Here is a 25,869-nt window from a genome sequence, read left to right on the forward strand (position 1 = left end):
TGCCTTGACGTCCGATGAATGAGAATCTTGATTAAATAAAAATTATTTCAGTATAGACAAACCAGTGTTGTTAAAAAGTTTTTAACAACTGTGCCAATATAAGCCTTTTGAGTGAGGCAATACGTATTTTAAGACCAGTAATCACCTAATGTGACCCATTTTTCAATGAATTAATGTAGTTTTAACGTTACCAAGATTGTGTGGGTGTTCGATTTACTTTCGTCGTATATGGAACCCACAGACCAAACCATTGGCAAAGAAGGCTTTCTAACATCTGTTTAAAAATAGAATAACACAAAATAAAATAATAATAAAAATCATAAAGAAGAAAATGAAACAGACAAACATAGTATATGTCTTTTATAATTAAACCTATTTATATGTATTTTTAATTTTAGAACACTTATCTATACTCTATACTATCTATACTAATATTATAAAGAGGAAAGGTTTGATTTTTTGTTTGTTTGTATGAATTGAATAGGCTCCGAAACTACTTGGCAGATTTGAAAAATTCTTTCACTGTTGGAAAGCTACATCATTCCTGAGTGACATAGGCTATATTTCATTTTCAAAAAAAATAGGCATCCTTACTAAAATTACGATAACATTATCATTTGTTTAATATTTGATACAATTCTAACAGATGGCGCTGAGTTAAAGGTAGTTTAGTTTAGGTCCGTGTCGTGGTACCAACGTTTCACATAAGTTCTCCTACGGTTTCCCTTGATTAATTTACTACTATGTAATATAACAAAAACCTTAGCCACAGCAACGCTTGGCCGAGTCTGCTAGTATTATAGATTTTAAAAAATTGGTCCCTGTAGTAGTGTACCTTCAACGCTGGCAGGATTTCCTCGCTTTCTTGCGATACTTATTCGTTGAACCAGGAAAGCACGCAAGCAAGCTGGGGTCACCGGTACTTTGTAGGTTAAGAAAATTGTAAATACTGACAGGTAAAAATTAATTACTGAACTTAGTAATAAAGTAAAAATAAAATAACACAAAATAATAAAGTTAAAAATAAAAAAACTTGTCCTTGATGGTGATTAATCAGTATGTTTATAAATAGTGGTAATAAGTTAAGAATGTCTAGAAATAAGTCACCCGTTTAATTAGTATGTGACTCATGCACATGTCAAGATAACCTCTTATTTTATCTAAACTACCGTCACCCCCACGTCGACATTGGTCACGTTTTAGTTCATGCTTCCATTTTTCCGACAAAGCATTTTCCATCTGTTGTCAATAGACACTTATTTCTTGTGGTTATGATGTCTGATTTTTTTACAAATCTATTACAGAAATAGACCAACACCCGAAATTTACATGTAACGTCTGCCAAATTCGTAGCAATTAAACGAATGGTACTCGTTTTAATGTACTTAAACTTAAGAAAATAAGCGTAAAAGCAAAACAAATTTAACTACGATATATAAAACTTATCATGTAAAGAAGTAGGTTACAATCTGGAATATGAAGAAAATATTGAAAGTGCGCCTTTCAACTGTATTTTTCAAACGTATTCAAAGAAATATATGCAATATACATAGAACTGGACAGAAGTTTGGCCACAAGCCCACCTAATGTTAATTGCGATAATACGGAACAACCTGTCAAGGAGATGCATATTGAGCCACCAATTGTATGAACCGATGTTACACAGTTTAGGATTGCGATGGGTAAACAGATCCACTGCTTTGGTGTTTTTACAATAAACGACGACCTATATCATTTAGTGCGGTATGGCAACAATAAAGGGGTGAAACTGCACTCCTTAATATATACAAAGAAGGGCACCGCACCGTAAATAACTCTGATACTGACAGAAAGTAAGAAAGAAACAAAAAAAATTAATATACACAATAAATATATATATATGATATTTAGTAAAGTGCACTGGCCCCCATAAAGTTAAATCGATTAGGCGAGTCTTTTAATCTACCAATAAAGAATATTGAACAACGATACAGACGTTCTGTATACCCCAGGCTTATACGGGACTTTCCATACTGCGCAAAATGAATAACTCGGTATACTCTCTATGTACCGGCCTGGTATGTTTCCATAGCTTCATGATTTTATATTAATATTTTTCTTACGCCTTAAATGTCACTTATCTTTATGATTTAACCGCACCCACATACACAGCTGTAAAAACGATGTTTACAGCTGGCTTAGGTTATTAATTTGATACGAAATTAATAGCCTTAATGATGTAAAATATATTTACCATTAAAAAGTTTGGTATTTACTAGAGTTTATTTGGTCTGGACGACCATTTTGCCATGATCACAGATTACTTGTAATTATAAAAAAAATGTATTGATTTTTGATCTTTGTTATTCTACCATACTTTGTGTTATGCTAGAATTTAAATCAATTCATTAGGGAGAGTGTACTGGACCCTCGCCAGTATTTTGGGGTGGTTCAATTGACCTTGCCCGTGTAACCTTTGCGATAACAGGTCACGGCAGAATAATATTTTGCTCTCAACATGATAATATTGTTTTCAGGCCTTCTGAAGTATCAAATACCGTCTCTGTTTGTATTCAATTATGACGTGTAATATGATATACATCTTAGGTAGTTATACTGTATACAATCTTACAAATCTAAACTAATCTAATTGCAATGTTTTAAGTAAAAGTTGTTGATTTCATTCTGTCAATCAAAGTATTTTTTATTAATTGAATTGGTTAATTATAAATTGGTAGGTATTTCAAACCGTGTATATATGTGTAATATATTCCATTTGACATTTCCGCGGTTTCGCAAAGATTTATAAAGTGACATTTTATAGTTTTAGACGATTTCTCCGTGTCATATAGATCTCTGCTGTCTCACTGCATGTAGGATTAACATATTGCCTTGCCAATGCCATTTCTTTGATGCAGTATTAGAGGGATTAATACTTCTATAAGGACAAAAAATTGATGATGTTATAATTATGTAGTATATTTTATATAGTATAATTATGTTAAAAAATAAAATTATTAATTATTGTCATACCAAGTAAGATTCAACATTCATATAATTCCAATACTAAACGTAGCAAATAAGGTTTCTTTACGAAGCCATTGGAAATTTTTCAGAAAAATCCATCAATTAGTATCGGAGTGATATTTCTCACCCAATACTGCAAATTAATTTAACCGTTTTGTAAATATTAAATGCATATTACTTCTATTGTAATACATTAACGAAATATGGTAATAAATTATCATACAAATAATAATGTATAATGCTTATAATTAAATAGTCTTAAAGTCATATCTTTTTTACTACAATGAGCATGACGTACGCATACCGTAAGAGGTGATAAGACAATTTAATTAGTATTGGTTTTAATTTTTAATAATATTACCTATTCCATGTATAGAAATACTTCAGCCCGTACAAATTACACAATATTTCGTCATGACTTTCATGGCATGTTTGAAAATCTATCCTTTTTTGCATCCATACATTTTTTGCTTAGAACATTTATATTGAAGCTGTAATTTTTTTTTTTCAATTTATCCGTAATGGGAAAGGCAAAGGACTTTAGTCCATACAGCCAAGTCTTATTTTTATTGAAGCGGTAATTTTTACATGACATACTACTAGACTATAGACTATAGTCTACAGACTATAGTAAATTATGAATTAAGTGTAAGTTACTACAATTCGTTTACTTTTCATTGCCACGTCGCGTCACACGTTCGGAAACGCACACGTGATGCATAATCGAATTATTTTATGCGCATTTTATTATATTATCAACTGCGCATAACATTTTATAATTATAAATAGTCGTGTTACTTTCTCATATAGAAACGATACGTGTTTATGTTGTTTATCTTTTAGTAAATATGAAGATGAATTTCTGATTTTCAAGACTGTAAAACGGAAATCAGATTTAAAAATTACCTACTTTAATGCAAGACCTATTGAAGTACTTGAATAGGTATACTCTCTTATGTCTTATTTTTTCATTAACAAAATATTGTACTTAATATACTTTAGAGATTATTTATTTAATAACATTGCGATACATGTCACTTATATTTCTAATAAAGATCGCCGCTGAAAAATACGAAAACGTTATTTTTGCGAACTTTGTATCACAATCGTTATATACGGTAACAATTCACAATTTGATTACTTTTTCCCGGACTAATCCCGACGTAATCTTGTGAGATACATTACGTTGTGTTGTTGTGTAATAAGGAGTAATTATTGTATATTAGTTATTTGATATTTAATCATTCTAGAACTGCGGTTGATATTTTTTTATCTTTAAGTGGCGCCATTGAGACTATGTTTTAATCATTAGTTTCATGAAAAATAAAAGTATGATTTTATTATTATTATGTTTTAAAAGTTAAAATGATGATAAGTAAGTGATATCAATATTTTTTATCAGGCCAAATAATTTTCATGGTTGGTAATTTTTGGTTGGTAAAAACTCGTCAGTCACTTCTGTATCATTCAAACAGAAGTTTTTATAAGTTCTCAAAAGTAGAAATAATTTCCTTTAGCCTAAGCAGATTATAATACGGCATGTAGAAAAAGCAACAATAGTGCAGCAATAAAGATCTATTGATATATATAAGCAATATAGATTTCTATATCTATTTTTCACCTAAGTATAAGTACATAATTTAAACCTAAAATAGATCTTATAGGAATCCTGTGAAATCTAGTAGGCTTTATTTCCCCGCAACCTTCAATTTTATTAATAGACAAAAAATACAATTTGCTTGTGAAAATATTCTTTAGTAGGTATTTATTCCGACTTGTAGAATGGTACAATATAATGCAGAAATTGCGAATCAAGATGGAAGGATCCATTCTAAATTCAGACGACAGTTATTATACAGTATACTTTGAAGTAATCGGAAACCAAAACGCGTAGGAGAATAAAGGTTTGCGATCGCACTTCTTCAATAAGGGTTTGTTATGATAATTGCTAAGCGATCCTTGTATAAAATTTAGCTAAACCTTTTCTATCTAAAAATGAAGTTAATTCACATTTGATTCAAATTTACACATATGAAAGGCCCTTTGAACATTTTCCAACATAATCGTGTATATGAAAAATTATTTTTGTATCGTATATTAATAGATTCACTTTAAATAAATATTCTATTTTAATACAGCCACGGCAATTTGCTTGCAGAAAGGTTATTTTAATAGTACCATAGGCTTTAGCAAACCTCTGCTATTCGATCGAAAATTATAGTTAAGACATTGGTCGTCAATTTTCAAATAAGCCATATTAAATCGTTAAGAATTATTTATGTAAAATTGGCTGAAAATTCATAAAAAGGTTTTTGTAATGTTTACCACAAAGGTTAATTGTATGTATGTCTTTACTAGTTACAGAAAGAAATAGCAAAGTGTGAACGGTCTGGTCCAGAAATAACTGGTCATTGTTATTGCTACTAAAACAACACTTGGGATCTGACGTCAGCAAGTAATTTGTATTGAGCTGACACGAAAGCATTTGTTTAATGACAATTAATGCGCCAAGAGTTTATTTCAGATGTTATAGATGCCGATATTATAGAATCATGAAATTGGTGCAAAATCAACTCTAACAGAATTATAAATAAAGTAAGAAAAGATAAGCTAAAATATGTTTATGGTGCCTCGGTTCCAATACCGGCGGAACAATATTAGTAAGTTTTTTTAAAGGAATCTCGCTGTTGGCCTTAAGGGCCTTTACACCTAGCACGGGCTATTCCGGCGAGCTTAGCTAGGCTATTATATTTGAAAGAATACGCATTTCTGATTACGCGCGATTTACGCGTAATCAATGCGTAAATGTTTGACACCTTCCCAGTTCTGGAACTTTATGACATTGAAGTAAATATTCTAGTTCTAATTGAATATCTGATAGACTTTGTCATTCGTAAAGAGACAAATGTTATTATATTACCTAATACGATAGCAGCCCGTCCCGCCTTCGCACGCATTTATTATTTGAACATATTTTGTACCCAGGTGTACATGTGAAAAGATATAAATTATCACTATAACACATATAACATATATAACACATAAACACATATATATATAACACAGAAAGACACTTCTAAATTTTTAAATTTCAATATTAAACCAAATCAGACTTTGCTCCACCAATGCTTGAAAGATTTTTGAGGTCTTGAGTTAAATGTGGGTCATATTAACTTGTACAATTTTTAGATGTATAAAGGCCTTTTAGTATTGAAGGAAAGCGTAACGAGATTAAAGGCATGAACGCCTATACACATTCAAAGAAACCTTACATTTTATAATTTAGTTTAAAATATCAACGTACTCATGGAACAAAATGCTACCTCATTAATAATTCTAGATATTATTGGGTTTCGAGAAGACAAACCATTCATTCTCATTCAACAGTTTTTGGTATGATCTATCTTAATCTTTTTTTTCTGGAAACATTATCGAAATACCTATTATGATATTTTATCGCATTAACACAAAGTATAATGCGCAATGATTTCTATGAAATAAATATTCTTTTGTAATCAATTTGTGATTACTTTTATATCATAATCGTGACGCGCCTATCTGATTTTGTGGGAAAACAAACTGACAAGTCTACACTAACATGAAAATATTTGTCTGTGATTTTGTTATTTTAGACTAAGAAAAAATAAATTTTTCAACGGTTAAGACACAATCAATCTAAGACGATTGGAATAGTATAATTTGTGTAAGTTCAAATATGAACTATATTTCGTCTGTGGACTAATCTGGATAATGACAAATAATAAATAAAAAATTTGCAGCCACTAACTTAAAACTTTACACATTTCAAAATCAAATCATTTATTTCAATTAGGCCTAATAAAAACGGCACTTTTGGGAGTAATTAAAAAGAAATTACAAGTAAAAAATATTTAGGCAAAAAAGATCTGTTACCCCTTCTTAAAGGTAGTTTCAGAAGGCCAGGCAAGGAACTCCATAATCACTCTTTTATTAAAGTTCTAACAACATTTTGTATATATTGTTCTAATAATTATATGTAAAGACTATGTACTAAGAACTATTAAACTATACTTAAACAAAATAGACGACCGGTGCTATAAAAACTGCAGCAGATAACTAAGAAAATTATAACATAATAAAAATAAAAAATATATTACAAATATAATTCTCTAATTTGTAATATGCTAGTCTACTAAGTGTAATGCAAATTAAATGCATTTTGGAATTGGTTTTTATTAATTCTGCAATGCTTTAATCAAAGAATATAATCAGGCTAAATGGAAAATTCCGAAGGAGACCATAATGTTGCCGTCGGTGTTGCCTTACGTTGATAAATTACGATAACACCTATTTCACCTAAACGATAATATTATCGATATCATATGAGGCACTTCATCTACTATGTTATAGTAAAATCTTAAATTGTGTTAATTGTTTTATTAAATAATCTAAAAAAAAAAATTATATAAAAAGGTACTTGGGTACATTTTAACATCTATGCATTTATATTTCAGCTTTGAGATTTATCCCTTTACATACCCTGTACATCATGGAATCATCACCATCACCATCTATAATAATCATCGATACCATAGCTATCATCGATCACCATCGATAATATCTCAAAATACGTATCAAATAATATATACGTTATTTTTAATGTACATAGCTTCTGGTATTTTTAACAATATTTCACGGTTCATACGTAAATGCAATACTTTTATTATCGCGATTTCCCCAGACTATATAAATTCTCATAAATAAATATCGTGGAATATTCGTACACTAACTTAAACAATTGATACTGATGTGTTTTTCTGAATTATTAATCATAAATTTGATGACAACTAATATTATAAAGATAACTGTGGTGCCTTTATCTATCTTTATATTATCTTTTAGGATATTTATCTATCTTATCACTATCGTTTTCAATTTCAACTCAACCTACTTATAAACATGGATAAACATAAACCTCCCTTTTGTCACAGTCGATAGAGGTATTTATCAACGATTCAAACAATAACGTTCTCGAAAGATCCTAAAAGGGAAGGGAAACTGTGGTTGGGGAACATTTGTTAAGCACGAATGTATCCTGCTGTCTCTTTCTTTATTGTCACAGATCATAGTCATTATTGGTTATCTAAATTTTAGTAGGCAGTTAGTTATGTATAAAATTACTTATTTGTGTGACACTTTTAATTTATCTTCATCAATGTCACATAAAAAAATAATTCTTTATTTCACGTGTATCAATATTGTTGTATTGTATTTTATGAAGCAATTGATTTCGATATAATAATCATATATACGTAAGAATTAATTTGCCCGAGTGTATATAAACTATATATATAAAGTAAAGCAAATTTAGGTTTTCCCTACAATTGTAATATTTAAATTACCATATTATCATTAGCCGTTGAATTAATTTCCTTACCATTAAGTAGGAAAAACCTTTTGTGATTGGATACACTTTACAATTAACTTTAAAAACCAGTCGTTGTTTTAGACATAAATTCTTTTGAAATTGAAAACACGATTTTATTATCTATCAAAGAAAAAACTAGGCGATTAAAAACAGTGGCGGAGAGTTTACTGCCAGTTCTTCACTTCCGTTCTACGCTCTTGACTTGAGAACTGGCAGTAAATGTAAAATTTGAAGCATTTTAATGTATATTTCTTATTTTTTGACGTTCATAAGTGTACATTAAGTTACCTAAATGAATAAATTACTTTTTCTTTCTTTCTTTTCTAACGTTTTGTTCGGTAGCGTAAATTTTGGATGCGTGAAAATCCGTTCAATCAATATTTTTTAATAATACCTGTCATTCTTACTGAAATGATGAATACATAAAAAAACATTAAGTAATTAGTCATTCAATGACACTATACACAACACGAGAGTTAATAAAACACAGTCATAATTGGATAAGCAATATATTTTGATTAAAACATCAGATCAGACAAATTCCATGCATCTCGATAATACTAGTTCTTGCGGATTACATAAAATAGCTTCAGAAATAATTACATCAAGGTATATGGCAGTTCTTTATATAAAGGAACTTTTACTGTTCCGAAACCAGACAAATAACAAATTTTCTTATTTTATTAACATTTAAACATCAAGTTCATCAATCCACAATCATATTCAGTTTTACTGACTTTCATTCCTCTTAAAGCTGGTCCATTTATTCAGTTATAGTAACATCACATGAAATCATGCAAAAATATGTAACATAATACTTAGGTACAATCGGGAAACTCCCCAGTCATATAAATACAAACTATGCTTAATTTAGGTAGGTATATATCACTTCTATTTGACTAACTGGCCAGTAGAAATATCAATACATTGGTACATTTCAAATATAAGACGGAAATTTTGTCTATCCTCAAGAAGTAAATTCATTCTGGCTACTACTGTATTCATAAAATAAATATCTTATACAAAACAAAATCACAGAATACGCGAACTGCCATCCAATCGCGAACTGCTGCCCCAAAGCTACTGAAGCTCATATAAACGTAGCCTTAGGGTGTCCTTAAACATAACACAGTCTTAATCAATCACCATACAACCTCGTACAACCTTAACATTTACAAAACATGCAATTTAGGAAAAGCGAACCGAACTTTGGTGGAAAAATACAAAGGTTTATTTGTCATTTACCCTTAGACAAAAAAGCCTTTTCTGCGCGTGACGTGCTAATCAAATTTAAAATTTCTAAATGTCATACTTGTGTCGTGTTTATACAAATATTTGTCACGCAAACGCTAGAAGGATTTTGTCTCGTACTCAACTGCGCTCTAACGGGATATCACAGATGGTGTTTCGTCTCGGGCGCGGCATGTCACAGGTAGGGCATGCAGGCGGTGCAGTGCCAGGGCCGCTCTGGGGAGGCCGCTCGCGCCCTGCACACAAGCACGCCCCGTTAACTCACGAGCTCCTTTCCTCCCTCCGGGAGTCCGAACGACTGAACGCTCGTTTTAACTTCTCAACCAACCTGCTGTGAAACTTGTCCTCCCGGGCGCTGGGAGGGCTAACCGTACCCTTGGCGCTTTCTTGCGCTCGCAGCGACACTCGTGAAGGCGGCATGCGACCATACGATACCGATCGCATGGCTGGCGCGCTCCGGTGAGGACTCAAAACATGGGAGGATGTCCGTGGCGAAAATGTAGGTCCTTCCGAACGCGATTCTGACACTTTGCGCATCCGACCCCCAAATGAAGCCTTGTCTGCGGACTCGGAAGCCCGTCGCGATCTCTGGGAGTTGTAAATATCCCAATCGTTCTTCACTACTGGCATCATGAACGCCATCTCGGCGACAACAACGGTGGCTCTTGAGTAACGTTTTTGGTATTATTTATAACGTCGCGCAAAACTGTTTATGTTTCGCGGAAATTCACTCGCCGATCGATAGATGTTTTATGTCTTTCACTTTCGGTTAAATATTTTTGTTAAGGAAAAAAAAAAGAAATAAATGCTTTATTTGAATTTCAATAAGCACATACACAGATGATTGATGGAAAAGGCTTGACTTTCACTTCAATGTCACTAGGTTTTGAACCGGTTGCTCCGATGTTCACCTTAGGACGTTTTGTGACGGAATGAAGAATTTGTGAAAACACGTTCTGAATATAAAGAAAATGTTGGCGCCACACTCGCAACGGACGTCAGAGCAAACGACGTGGATAAATACAATTAGAACACGCTGTAAACACATGTAATGAATGAGTGCCCAGAGAATCTTCGCCTAAAATATACAATAATGAATATTTTCAAAGAATAAAACTTTAAATATTAAATCAATATGCTTTGTAATGTTTTTCTCGTTTCCTACTCCCCGTAAGGTAACGCTATTTGCAATAAAATATAGTTAACTACCTGACAATAGATGGCGTTAACTGTTGCTTACAGCGTCATCTACACAATAAAAGGTGGCAATCATTTCTAATATGCTTAAAATAACCTACTTATATACCTGGATAAACAAAAACCTCGCTTCTATCAGTCGATAGGGGAACTTGTCAGCGTCTCAAGCAATAACGTTCTCGAAAGATCCTTACAGGGAAGTACATTTGTACTTGGTGAACACTTGTGAAGGATGAATGTATGTACTGTCTCTTTCTTTTTTATGTCATAGATGGATGTTTGAAGTCAGGTATGCTATGCTACATTTAAAAAGAAAAAAATCAATCAATCAATGAAAATATATTACTTTAGGTCACGACTAGTAAGTGACGCGTGAATAATTTCTATTATAAATATAAATGAAAAATAAAACAAGAAAACGTTTTCATACATTTTATTAATAATCAAATGCAATAATTCAGTAACTTAATTATGACTACAATACAAACATTTTCGATTTAACAAGAAAACAACATAACTAGCATAATCGTACATAAATAATAAAACGGAAAGGCACTTATTAATGTTTTTGTCACCATGATTATTTTGTTATTAATATAGTAATAATATAAACAATATAATATATACAGATATTATATGTTGAACCAATACTACATATTTAAAAAAAAACTACATAAATCGTTTGAGTTTCTATATCCTTAGCAAGTTTCGACATTTTTATTTATAAAATGAGACAATTTATATTTTACTATTTAAATGATATTTCAACGATACATTCCATTTAGTTCCAAATACGTTCACGGAGCGCTTTATAATTTCCATATAAAAATTTATAATTTTACGTTAACTATTTAACGTTTTGTACGTAAAAAATCTAACGTATTTATTCGTACTGGGTACTGAAAATATATTGATAAAGCAAAAATTTATTCTACAATTATTTCATATTGTTTCACTAAGCAAACAATAATTATTACAGTTAACATAGATGGCAGCTAACAAAAAAAAGCTAACGCAGCTACTAAATAGTTAATTAAATACTTATTATAATTCGGTAAAATTAAAACTTCATACATAACATAACCTCCTAAAACTAAATCATGAATTAAGGTGGGTTAAATATCACAATTTTGTTTACTATTAAAATTATTAGAGTATGAGTATTAAAAGCATACATAACTAACAAAATCTTTGACACTATTCTAACAAGCAAACATGTCTTCTATCACCGTAAAGGCATTATTATGAATAAATCTATCAGCAAAATTCTATCCAGATCTCTTAAGTTTTGTAAACAATGCAAACATTACAGTAAAATAAAAAAATCAACCACTACTTGTATTATCATGCCTCTCCGGATCATAATATCCATTTAAATTGACCATAGTCAATAACTCCACTAGATGGCGCTGATAACCGCACTCCATCAATTTGGTGATAACTTTGTGCAAGTATTTCGTTAGTTTCTCATATAAATGATACAATTCCTCTAGCTGCGCGAAATTTGTATGCGTGAAGTGGCCGTTTTCTTCTTTCTGTTGCCATTCCCTAAAAAAATATTAAAACAGTAATGTACATAGTATTGTCTTTTATTTATATAACTTTTACACATTTAAAGAAAAACACTTTTTTACGGATTATAGTTATGTATTATTGTATTTAAGCTTATAATTATTTGTACATAATTTTAAATTTAAACCGACGTCTCGCGTGCTTTACAGCGTGCGTGGTCACGTTGACTGAAGACAAAGGTGTTAAATGTCAAAAAGTATTACAGCTGCAGAAAATTTTGTGTTATCTGTATTTATTTCCCCGGAGTTGGTATCGACTAAAAGATGTAGGGTTTTTGCAGAAATTGCTCACGGTGTCCTCCATTTTCGCGGATTGTTTATTTTGAGATTTTAATTTGGATATTATTGGATCCCAGGTGTTTGATAATTTTAGGCCGTCCTCTCTATTGAAAAAGACGTTTCGCGTGCTGTAAAGCACGGTCGGTTTAAATTTAAAATTATGTACAAATAATTATAAGTTTAAATACAATAATACATAACTATAATCCGTAAAAAAGTGTTTTTCTTTAAAACAGTAATGTGTCAAAATTGTATTTAGAATTATTTAATTTTAATATAGAACAGGTGGCAAACGGGCAGTCTGGACTCATGTTATTCTTAATTACGGAGGGCTCGCGAATGCGTTATCAGCTTTTCATGAATTGGTACGCTCTTGAAGGAATACTTTTTTTTATTAACATTTTAGGTAAATTATTTTTATTTGTGCATCTTCCTCATACGGTAAAAGAACACATAGTAATCATTGTCAAACACTTTTTTTTGTTTTTCTTTTGACTATAGGGAGGTGAGTGAAGTTGAGGGAATTAAGTTGCTAACTGCAGTTCTAAATTGGCTTTTTTGTTATAACACTGTAGTTAACAAATATGTTAATCTTGATATAAGAAATGACTTGACAACAAAGAAAAATGTCTGGACTCCACGCCCGTTCAATTTTCACACTATAGCGTGTTATCACAAATGTGAAAGTTCTATTTCCACGCTAATATTTTTGAACTTCTAAAATATAAGGTCTCATACATATTCTCGTTCATTCTTTAATTTTACATATGGCCATGTTCAGAATTACGATATCCCATAAACTAATAAATCGAAATTCATGGATTTTAATATTGATAATTATGTTTTTAAATAGATATACCAGATACTCACCCAGCCTTTAAAACCCTGCTAAACTTCAAAATAACCGTAAAAATATCATTCAACAGCTTCATAACAGGCGTCGATCTATTATTCAAAAGGCATCTAAAAAGTACATTTTTTATATAGACAACGTGGCATTCGTAAAGATCATCTAAAGTTTTGGCCTTTTTAAGGTCCTTTTCGAACTCCGTCCACGAAGTGAGGATGCACGTAGTCACTATATAGTTGTCTAAAGCCCGGATCAAAGATGCCATTATGTGTCGGTAGAGTTGCACTGATATGTACTGTGGCGATCGTAGTAATTTACGCGGATGCAAACTTAGTTTTACGGATAGTTTTAATAGCTGAAATATAAATAGTTATTTATTATTTACTACGAAGCAAGTGGAAGATACAGCTGCTGTTTAGACTGACAGTCTTTTTAATTTGATACAATATTTAACATGAAGGCTATCTAACTAGGGATTATTTTCTAGCGGCCGCTACGTTATTGATCGAGTTTGGATTAGCGGTCGTTAATAAACTTGATAATCTTTTAGTTTGGAAAATCCTATTTTTTATTCCCAATGATTGTTTCTGTAAAGCAGATCACCTCCGGTTTAAACTGAGTAGAACTAATGTTACTGGCCCAAACTTCACAAATGTGTACATAATTATATCAATATTTGTGGCTGATATAGTTGGAATCATGAAAATTATGATAAAAAATCTCATATCAAAAAAACTTACCTCGAAATCTTGACTTAAAACCCAAAATATCCTCCTCATCTTGATCAAAAATTGGAAAACCTTCGCATATCTCAACAATGCTTCTTGCGATATTATTATATTGAGAGGCCAAGTTACGGTGTAAGTCAGAGACAAACACTGTAACACATCGGGGGAACTATGTTGGAAACTTAGTGGAACATCCGGAATAGAAAACGACAGGTTTTCGGAAAATTTGTGCACGTCTAAAAAAATATTCTTATATAATATTTATAATGGCGATTTTCTCAAAAACATCTTGCCATAAACACATTTTTGCGTCTGTTTATATAACCTAAAATTATTACTACGGGCATCGAACCATAGACCCAACCCCGTCTTCATTGAAGATCAAACAGATTATATATTGTTTAACTTTAATATATCTTTGCATAATATCGTAATAAGAACGATTATATATATACGATTTTTATAACACATCGTATATATAAAATGATTTACTCCTTGTGTCCTTTTGTTTAAAAACATAAAAAAGTTTTTTTTTGTTATACAGGGTAGAAAATATTCTTGCTCTCATGTAATAAAAATTATGGACAAGGATAAAATATGTTATGATAATTTAGGTCTAAGTTGATTTCTTAAAGTCAGAATTATGTTCGCTTGTATTGTTACTAATTTTATTTTATTATTAAAATAGGTAAATAGGTGTGAACTGGAAATGAATATAAAAAAAACTTACGCGATATTGATGATCCCAGCGCCTTATCCAAAATATTGTGCAAAGTTGAAAAATTCAACAATTCTTGAGGATTCAATGTCTTAGTGAGTTTCGCGAATAAATTATTGCATATACTTCTAGAAAATTCACCATCCATCAAAAAGAAATAATCCTTTAGACTCTTCAGATGTTCGTACATATCCAAATTTACCAGAAAATGGGTTAAAATGGAATTATTTACCACTTCCAATTGATAAGTAAGCGGCAACATTACAGATCTCTGAAGGCAAGCTGTCAGTGTTGCTATATTATCACAAACTATCCACTCGTCTTCGTCGATAGATGTTTTATATATATTTTTATATGGAGTTTTCTTCATTTCCGCGAAAATTTTCGCCGGATCCGAATACGAAATCTCTGTATGATATTCCAATTTTTTGGAAATTTTAACTCCAAAAGGATCAAAATTTTCCAAACTGTATGAACCGTTTAACACATTGAGTGTGGTTTTTTCATCGTCTTTTATCGGTGACGTATGGTCACTGATCGATGAAGCTTCATCGACAATGATCGATGAATTTTCATCGACAATGATCGAGAAATCGAATTCCGGTCTTAAATAATCCTGCTCTGGTTTTTCTAGATTGTCTTCGCTTCGTGGGGTGAAAATGTCACTTGTCATTGGACCATCCGTTGGCATTTCAGCCGTGGTCGGAGTTTCCAAATCTAGCTGTAATTTAAAAAGTTTCATTAATACCTATATACAGAAAATATCTAAAATTTGTGGGTAAATTCAGAAACGTAATTTTATTTTTATAAACTGTTGATAAAATTATCACCGAAAGCATAACGCATTTTATACACAAAGGGATATTTAATTTTGATATAATTATGGAATTCAAAGGGGATTGGATTATTATAGGAAGATTCAATAATTACCCCTGGAAACAATTCCCCTGGTGTAACCGCCCCAGTATTACTGCAATCTCCAAACGGTTTCAAATTCAATTTTAACCCAGATTTTTTGACGTCGACACCTGATTTAGATCCATAATGTTCTGAACCCATAATATTACTTTTGTTACGCAAAGCTTCTGTTTGGGCGACGTTTGCCGGTTCCCGTTCCGCCATTCTCTCTAATGGCAAATTATATTCGACCCCCATTACTTTTAGCTTATTTATTAACGCCTCCCTTTGCGCTTCAGTTCTTGACTCTCCAAAACCTCCCGAACCGGATGTATCTATGTGATCGAATTTACCAAATTCCGCTCCTAGAACTCTGTGCTTATTAATAATGGCTTCTCTTTGTGCGTCATTTCTCGGTTCGGATATATTATCTCCCCTCGATATAGAGTCGGTATTTTCAAATTCTGTACCTAACACTTTTTGCTTATTTAAAACAGCTTCCCTTTGTGCATCGTTTCTTGGTACGGCTGAAATTTCTTTTTCGATGGAATCAATTTTATCAAACTCCGCACCTAGCACTCTTTGCTTATTAATAACTGCTTCTCTTTGCGCTTCGGTAATAGGGGCATCATTTCTCGTTCCAGTGTGATCAATAGGTTCTGATTTACCGAATTCCGTACTTAGAACCTTTTTCTTATTAATAACAGCTTCCTTTTGCGCATCGGTTGTAGGTTCATAGATTTTGTCTTTTATTTCGGTTGTATTAAATTCAGCCAGTACTTTAAGTTTGTTTTTTCGCGCCTCATTAAATGGTGTACTGATATTATTCTCCTCATCAATAGTTGTGAGTGTGATTATGGGATTATTGTTATCTCCGAATTCATGAGCCATAACCTTCAATTTGTTCTTAAGAGCTTCCTCCCTTCCTTCTAAAAACCTTTGATTATCAAAGGCTTCGTTTAAATTGCCACCTATAACATCACTTGACGTTGCTTCTTTATTTTCATTGTTAATAATGTTTCCTTGTGCATCTAGTTGAATTTCATTATCACAGGCACGAAAATTATGGTTATTGGCGGACATCGCAGTAAATACATCGTTGGATGTTTGAGAATTCGTTCTATTGATATTGAATTCTGATTCAGAATTTGGTTCACCCAAAGAACAGGTCGATTCTACCATTTTCATTTCATCTAATCCATCTTCAGATTTGAAATCACTTTGTATGGACATAGCCATTATTTCTTCATTTTTCTGGTGTTCTAACTCTAGTTTTTCACGTTTCAGATTTCTTTCTTCTGTGGAAAGCAATTGCATGCGCGTTTGGTCGAGTTGGAGCCGTTTTATTTTCCACTCAGTGTGGATTTTACTTTTTTCCACTTCCATGTTTAATTTTGAATAGTATTCCAACATTTTATTTCTAAAACATGAAGTTTAATTAAAATTCAGTAACAATTATTACAAAGTTCAGATTGAGGTGAGAAACCGTCCGAACACGTCACCAATTATGAATGGAAGACAAAAGCTAAACTACTTATGCTAGGGGAGCAAAAGGTGTTCATAATTCAATTCAATTTGATGATAGAACTCAAAAGATTTTATTTTTTTGAGTTCTAGACCACAACAAAAACGATAGAGAAATGCATATATACACACAGGCGCAATATGCAAAATAAATTTGTTTGGTCAATAATTATAATGCGAACTAATTTGAACTCAATATAAGCTGAAAATTATTCTCACTTTTCATCATCTTTCAATTTGGAGTCGACTTCCTCAGTGGCCTTGTCCGCGATTTCTTCAAGTTGCAAGATATGTTTTTCGCGATGCTTTACCCTGTTTTTGGACGCTTTGGCCTCAGCCATTGCAGCTTCTAGCACTCTCAATGAATGCTGTTTCTCCGCTATAATTAACTGGGCTAGACGTTTTCGTTCGGCTAAAATTGAATTAAAAAAAATACATTAAAACAACTTTTCCATTGATTTTCGTTTGCATTATATTTTATAAGGCTGGTAAATGTGCTATTACGATATGCAAATTGATATTTTATTTATGTTCTGCTGGCTTTAAAAAATCAAATTAAACCGTTAACCCAAAATAATACCATTTTGTCACGTGACTGTCGTATTAAAATCAATATGTTAATTTTGGATTCTTTAATACATTAATCATTTACATGACATTTTACTCCATATCACTTTTTAAATGATTTATACAAATTACTCTAAATAATATTTTTTTATAATGTCAAACATTGTGGTGAAAAGTGTCGAGTTAAGCACATCATCGTTTTTTTTATTAGCCTTTTTTATTTCTATATATTGAAAAACTAATATTATAAAGAGGAAAGGTTTGATTTTTTGTTTGTTTGTATGAATTGAATAGGCTCCGAAACTTCTTGGCAGATTTGAAAAATTCTTTCACTGTTGGAAAGCTACATCATTCCTGAGTGACATAGGCTATATTTCATTTTCAAAAAAAATAGGCATCCTTACTAAAATTACGATAACATTAACATTTGTTTATTATTTGATACAATTCTAACAGATGGCGCTGAGTTAAAGGTAGTTTAGTTTAGGTCCGTGTCGTGGTACCAACGTTTCACATAAGTTCTCCTACGGTTTCCCTTGATTAATTTACTACTATGTAATATAACAAAAACCTTAGCCACAGCAACGCTTTTGCCGAGTCTGCTAGTTGAAAAATAAAACCCTTTTGGGCCGCAACTAACCTACAATTTTCTCCATAGTCTCCGCCTGCTTCAACGAAGCCATTTCCGTGAAAGCCTTTCTCTCAGCCTCGCGTTTCAGCAGTATTTGATCAAACGTCACAGGCTCACCACTCACAAATAAACACCTGCAAAACACCCCACTTAAGACCCGAAAGGCTTTTTAGATTTGTTTAGCATCAATATGTAAATGAAATACCTAGTCCTATAAACGTCCAATAATTGCTGTTCTCGTTCCAGTTCTTCGAAGTTGGAGCAACAACAAACAGACGGATGGTCAGTTGATATCAAGATAAGCGGATCCTAGAATCATCAAATATTGATAAATCGAGGGATCATTTTTTTCTGACGAGAGATTTATAAATATCTAATTGAATTCTTCAGAAACGTCTTAAATATAATGAGTTAATGTGTTGTTAAAATTCAATTAATGTAATAAACCTTCAGGGTGCAAAACTGAGTTCGCGAGTTCGAATCCCAGCTAGGCAATGGACTTTTTATGAAGCGATTATGGTGAAGGAAAACATCATAAGGAAGACATGCATTAAGTCCAAAAATCTTCTATGAGACGCTAATGACTGACAGATCAACCAAAGCTTGTAGCACCATGTTTTTACCAGTTTTTTTTCTCCAAAATAATATTATAAACTAGGCATGCAGCCGATACCGATATAACCCAAAAGATATTGCGATATTGTAATTGCCGATTCAATGATAAAAATGTAAAACATCTTTGATTCTATGCCAGGGAATTATCATGTAAAATCTCAATAAAAACTTTAACTTCTTATATTTATATAAGCAGTACCGATATCGACAATATTTCTATAAGAGATCGGTATCATATCGACAAAAAGGCGTATTTTATTGTAAATTATATTTAACCAGTTCCGTCTACATGTACTAGTTCATTATTTTCGTAATTATAATTTTATTATAGAATATACTAACTGTTGGATTACAAAGCTTTAACAGCCTCAATGACTTTCCACATAAGAGAATACAAGAGGCTAAAGGTCTCAAGAAGTCAGGTACGGCCATTCCTAAAGTGATATGAAACCCTTTATCCCAATATCTTTTGCTTCTAGAGTTAACGTATTGATTGTCTTTTCGTATAAAGAATTCGTTAAAGTAATCGTCCAACTCGCCCTCGAAGATAAATTTCTCGATAAATCTGTAATTTTTTGAAAAATTTAAATGTTTTCTGTATGTAATTTTTTGGAATGAATAAATCTATACACAATTTTTTTGACGATTTTAAATCATCTTTAATATATTATATATTACACTTAACTATAAAAAAATAATGTAGCGGTAATAGCGGCTTGAGCGTACCCTACCTGAGGTCGTGTGTTCGAATCACGGCTGTGCACCAATAGATTTTTTTAAGTGTAAAGGAAAACATCGTGAAGAAAAATGTGTAAAACCCGAAAGTCGTCGGCGTGTGTCAGGCACAGATGGCTAATCACCTACTTGCCTATTAGAAAAAATAAAAAGAGATACAGAAACCTGAGGTCCTGGCCTAAAAATTGTTTATTTTAATAGGGTACGAAAATTTTAAATATTTATGGTAAGGTTTTTTCTCAACAGCTATTACAATATGGGATCGCTTCGATCACGACTTTATGACGAATTTAAGTCAGATATATGAGACTCCAATAAAGAACAAAATACCATAAACATGAAGCTCTTCTATATCTACTATATCTTATTAATATATACTTACTTGAAATAAACCCGACATACAATAAACAACGAATTGTATAGTGTTTCGGCAGTTCTCTTGTGTGTGACCAACGAAATCTCGTTAAATAGATACGACATTAGTTCGGCCCCATATGGCATTATGTTCGCATCTAAAACCCACGATATTTAATATATAATCTATATTTTGAATAAATGGCATTACTGTCAGTATAATGACAATGGCAACTGACAGCAACTGCTCTACATATATAAAAAAAACAACGTATCACACACACACACGCGCGCGCTTAAATCCAATCCCCAACTATATACTTATTACAGATTTAATTGTTTTTCTTATAGAAACAGGAGAACGGACTGAAAGCTCATTTTCGTTAAGTGATACGCCGCCGATGGACAATCATTGCTAGAGGGCTCGCGACTGCATTGCCGGCCTATTATTAATTAGTACCAAAGCTTAACGCTGCCACCACACTTAACTGACTGCATATTTCTTTAAATTCAAGCACTCTGCGGATTCCGTGACCCCGTTTTTGTTTTAATAATTTATTTTGTTTATGGAAATTCTTTAGGGAGTTGTATGTCTACCAAACCGAAACCATTATTATTTAACTGAGGACTTTGGTTTTAAACGCCATGTTAATCCGCCACTTGGATTGGAAATAATCATAATACTTTAGCTAGATTTATAAAAAATAAGATTAGTATGACCAATAAAATAGCACAAAAAAATAAGTTAAATTTATTTCTTACCCAAACTATCTAGTTTGTATATAGATGCCACAGTCTGTATTTCATATTTCAGTGGTTCAATGTGATGTAATATGTGCAATAACGTCGGCATACAGTTAACGTCATCTATAGTGTTACTAAACTCCTCAAATATCTCGGTTACATGGAGACGGAATTTTAATAAATACACCCTCACTGTTTCTCTTGCAGCCTATATGTCAACCACAATTGTAATATTACTACTTAAGAAATATACACAATAGTATTTATTTATTTATTACAGAAATACACATTAAAATATCGAGAAATATTTAATAAAACATAATAAAGTACATAAAAATTAAACACATAATATACACAATATCGCTACAGTGAATTTACTCTGCGAACATACAAATATATCGATAGTGTCGGCCCCAAAAATGATTTAAATTGGTGTAAAACAATGTAAGGGCAGATTGTTACTTGATTTGAAATTGAAATTGAGATAATTATAAATATTTAAAACACTTTCAGCGACATTAAAACAGGATATATACGCGCTGTCAAAAATGTCAAATGAAATAGAGAAAAAACTACTTAGGCGGTGTCAAAATGCATGTTTGAGTGCTATCACAATTATATATAAGATCTTGAAACATAAAAAATAACATACCTCATAAATTAGCCCTTTATCATGTTCCGCTGAATGATTAAACGCAAACTCATACAATCGTCTATAAAATGTACCAATTATCAATAAGGGCGCAACATATCCCTCTAAAAGTTCACGAGATATACATTCAAGCACCAAATTAATCTTTAAACGGAAAGAATTAGTTTGTTTGTTTAGTGGAAATGATCTTGTCTCAACGCCAACTGAAAAGTTTTCAAATATTTTTATTAATGAAATGACATTTGTATAGAGATATACGTTTCTAAAAATATTATCAAATAAAAGAAAATTATCATATTCGATAATTTTAATTAAATAAGTATCTCTTTAATAAACAATAAAAATAATAAGTTTCTAGTCAGAATTCTATTTTCATAGATACATGATAAAATACTCACTTAATAAATACGTGATATGCCTTATAAATTGCCTCTCCGATATAACATTGTAATCAGTCAGAGAACCAAATGTTTGTCGCCACAATCTCATTTCTCTTGACGACGTTGCTATTAATTGTCTTTCGTTTATAGAAGGTAGTTTTGCTGTAACATGGTTAGATTAATATGAATTGGAATGTTTTACAAGGATTCGAACCCAGGCCAAAGGATTTTTCTTTCAACTAGCAATTGCCAGTATGGTTAAGACCTTAAAATGTACGTATGTTAGGCACAGGAGAGTTCATTCCTTGTCATTAGGCATTGCTATTTAGTGCAGATAAAAAAAACCACTAAATTCATAAAGCAATAATCAGCCATTTGATTGTGATTATTTTGCTGTTAATATTAAGAGTGCTCTTAGTGTAAAAAATATAAATTGGCTTTGATTTATTTTTTTACAGATGGAACTGCAATATGAAAGTTTAATAGTTAAGTGCAATATAAGCCTAGATGGAACCTGTCAGTTAAAGTATTATACAATAGGCCACATAGGTCTATGCCTACAAACCACGTTTTACGTAAAGCAATATTAAACAAAATCGAAATTGAATATCTCTCAATTTAATAATAAGTTTAATATAATATGGAAATCTGCTTACATTAATTAAGAAACTACCAGCAAAACATAATACATGTACCATATAATGATGACTTACAAACAATATTCCAAATATCTACTGGTATGTCCTTGTCAACTTGCGATGCTAACTCCCAAATGTTCAATTCATTTAACTCTTTACATTTGCTGTTAGCCTCTGACACTTCTTCTGTTCTTGGGAAGGATATCTAAGAATTAATCAGAGATTAGTCTCAAATTCATTTTATATGAAAGACAAGATGAAGACATGTTTTGCATGTCATATAGCATGAGATTGGGCTTGAATTAATTTTTATATTGGTTAAAAAATGTTATTCTAATAAGTTAACTTTAAAAATGAATCTTTTTGATTGTATCAAAAAATTAACTAAGTTGTATTAAATATATTATGTACATTATTACAAACATTACCCACAGTGAACTTTTAGATATTTATTTGTAGAAATTGTAACTATACCATAAGTAACATTTAGTTCTTAATTCAAACTCTGAATGTAATTAGTTTACTGTACTGTAATGTTTAAAACTCTTTGTACCTTAGGTGCCACAGATGCTTTAGGTATTATAAGATCCCTTGGAGTAGTAAGCCGTGGTAAATTATATATGTCACATTCAGAATATGGTGAAACTTGTGTTGAAGTTGCTGAAGATAATGTTATTGGAGTGAGAAATGATTTTACTTCTGAATTATTTTTTGTATTAAAGTTTTGCACCACTGAAAACAAAGTACTCATATAAAAACAATACAACACTATCACAATTGGTGTATATGTATATATTTAAATAATAATAATATGTCAAAGTAAACTTACAAGAACTTGAGTCAAAGTTTGTAACTGTGTATTCTATAAAACTGTCCTTTCTACCATTTAAGTCTAGGTCTTTGTTTTTCAATTGAAACGGTAAATGAAATATATAAGAAGGATATAATGAATATGGCTGTGGTGAACCAAAAAATTCCTTGTTAGGCTTTGGAAGCATTTCTTCTAACAATCCAAAAGAAAATGGTCTCTGAAAGTAATATTAAATATTCAAAATTAAACTTCTAATGATTTAAATTATATAATAATTATAATGTATTAAGAGGAAAACAAATGTATTTATGTAAATTTCCATTTGATTCATAAATACAGTGTAAACTCTATATAATGACATTGAAGGGACTGTGCATTTTATGGTGTTATAGAGTTGTTAAATGGGGAGAAGTAAAATCAGAATTAGAAAAAAAAGTTTATCTCAGACTAGCGTAAGGAGTAATATACATAAAAAATAATCTTATTTGAATGCTACTGCGTGTAGTCTGTTAATTTTGTTTGATTTCTTTTGCTGTACCAGTTATTTTGTTGTATGTTTTACTTATTTTATTCATATCTTGCGATATTGTGGCATTTTGGAGATAAAGGAAGTATTTTTCAATAATTTAGCTGCTACTAAAGCTTATTTAATGCTTGGCGGTTGCTCAGGCTCATCCATTGAATCTCCTTAATGCTTGCTTACATTATCATATACTTATTAGTCATGGTCAAGAACAGTCGACATGTGCAAGCAATCCCAATTTGAAACAAAAGAACGAATTTCTTAGAACTTCATAATATGCATGATGCCGACAGTTGAGTTTATTGAGGGATAGGAAAATAAAGCAACTCAAGAATGTACATAGTTCCATAGTTTGAATTAATTTTAGCAACTTAAAAAGTACTTTAAAGTACTAATAATGAATTCAATTGTTGTCAAAATTAAGAGTGGGTGAATTGCTATATAGAGTGAATCATTGTATGCAAGACAAGCTAAACAAAGCTAAAACCATTTGATTTTAATGATTACATTGAGTTTATACTGTATGTTTAAATGAATCAGAGAGCTACTTTTTTACTACTTTACAATAATTTAAAATACAAACCTGATGTAGTTCTGAAGATAAGTTATGTGTTTCTATGCTGTGGATACCTATAAGCACTCTTACTACCCTGTATAAATAATCACTATCAAGTTCTAAGCCTAACTTTTTTAGAGTACTTATAGATTTCTTCAGTTCAACCGCATGTTTATACTCGGCTACATTTGTAACTTTTTGCTGCAACATGAATTGGAAGGACAGCAAATCAACAATTGGGTCACTGTTAGATATTGGCACACCTATTTTCGATTTATTTAATAAAATTTCATATGATTGAGATCTCATTTTCGAAGCAAGTTGTTTGACAGAAACTCTGCTCTGTTGACAATAATATTGTGCTGTTTTTTCACAAAGTTTACTGAGTAACTTATAGACACTCCCACTTTGATCAGAGGTATTTGGTTCTTTCATTGTCGATTTATTCAAATTTATACTCTTATTTTATTGTAATTTGCCAGACACAAATGAGCAGTCTACAAGGAATGATAATTTTTTATCTCTTTTATATGAACATTTTGCCGGTTGTCTCTTGTTACTTAAACTCTTAAAATAATAAATACACGGTGATTGATAATAGATTCATAAAATTATGTACTATCCTTCTTTTAGTCACATTCTATAAAACAAACACATAGGTATGTGCTAAAAAGTCAACACCATTAATGTAAATCTATTTTTTTTTTAATTTATTTCCTAACCATGGATACAATGTAAATCTATATGCCAGTAATATTGCCATGAGAAAAAATTTCCCTATTTTGTGGGGTAATTTATACCATAAGAAATATCCCACTATTTTTTTTTCAGTTTTTTGTTAGCCAGACTAGTACATTAGTTAGTCATCATAATCATCATAGTCAGCCTGTACTACTGAACCTAAGCCACTACTGAACGCAGGCCTCCTCTAATGCGTACTATTTCACTCCATCATCCGCATCATCATCAGTTATTTAAATCTTTTTGATTAATTTTAATATTTATCGTTAATCACTACTCCATTTTAGTTTTTTTTCCATATGTACATAAGTACACACACTCTTTTTTTTCTTTTGAAAACAATTAATTTCAAAGTGTTTTGAGCGTATCCTGCCGTTTTGAGTTGGACGCCAGTTTAATCTACCCGTACACTCAGTCCATTTATTATTTAAATACGGTTCATTCGGAAAACTGAAAAAAGTAGAAAATTTATTCAAGTGCTGGTTGTTGGAAGG

The 25,869-nt window shown here is 31.5% G+C and overlaps 2 protein-coding genes across 2 annotated transcripts; both read right to left on the reverse strand.

The window, feature by feature from the left end:
- Positions 1-9,925: 9,925 nt before the first annotated feature.
- On the reverse strand, positions 9,926-10,306 carry LOC123689290. Its single transcript, XM_045628699.1, has one exon. The coding sequence runs from the start codon at positions 10,304-10,306 to the stop codon at positions 9,926-9,928; it is 381 nt and encodes a 126-aa protein (XP_045484655.1).
- Positions 10,307-11,279: 973 nt separating this feature from the next.
- LOC110991359 lies at positions 11,280-25,313 on the reverse strand. The gene is made up of 17 exons (XM_022256696.2): positions 24,662-25,313; positions 23,574-23,772; positions 23,298-23,476; positions 22,820-22,949; positions 22,125-22,268; positions 21,727-21,929; positions 21,093-21,282; positions 20,359-20,488; positions 19,584-19,806; positions 18,832-18,935; positions 18,636-18,760; positions 17,648-17,840; positions 15,938-17,324; positions 15,020-15,728; positions 14,302-14,525; positions 13,582-13,916; positions 11,280-12,409 (listed from the first exon to the last, which is right to left on the reverse strand). Exons 1-17 carry the CDS (start codon positions 25,067-25,069, stop codon positions 12,187-12,189), a joined length of 5,106 nt encoding a protein of 1,701 aa, XP_022112388.2. The 5' UTR covers positions 25,070-25,313; the 3' UTR covers positions 11,280-12,186.
- Between the last annotated feature and the right edge of the window lie 556 nt (positions 25,314-25,869).

This window comes from Pieris rapae, chromosome 6, assembly GCF_905147795.1.
Source record: "Pieris rapae chromosome 6, ilPieRapa1.1, whole genome shotgun sequence".
NCBI lineage: Eukaryota > Metazoa > Arthropoda > Insecta > Lepidoptera > Pieridae > Pieris > Pieris rapae.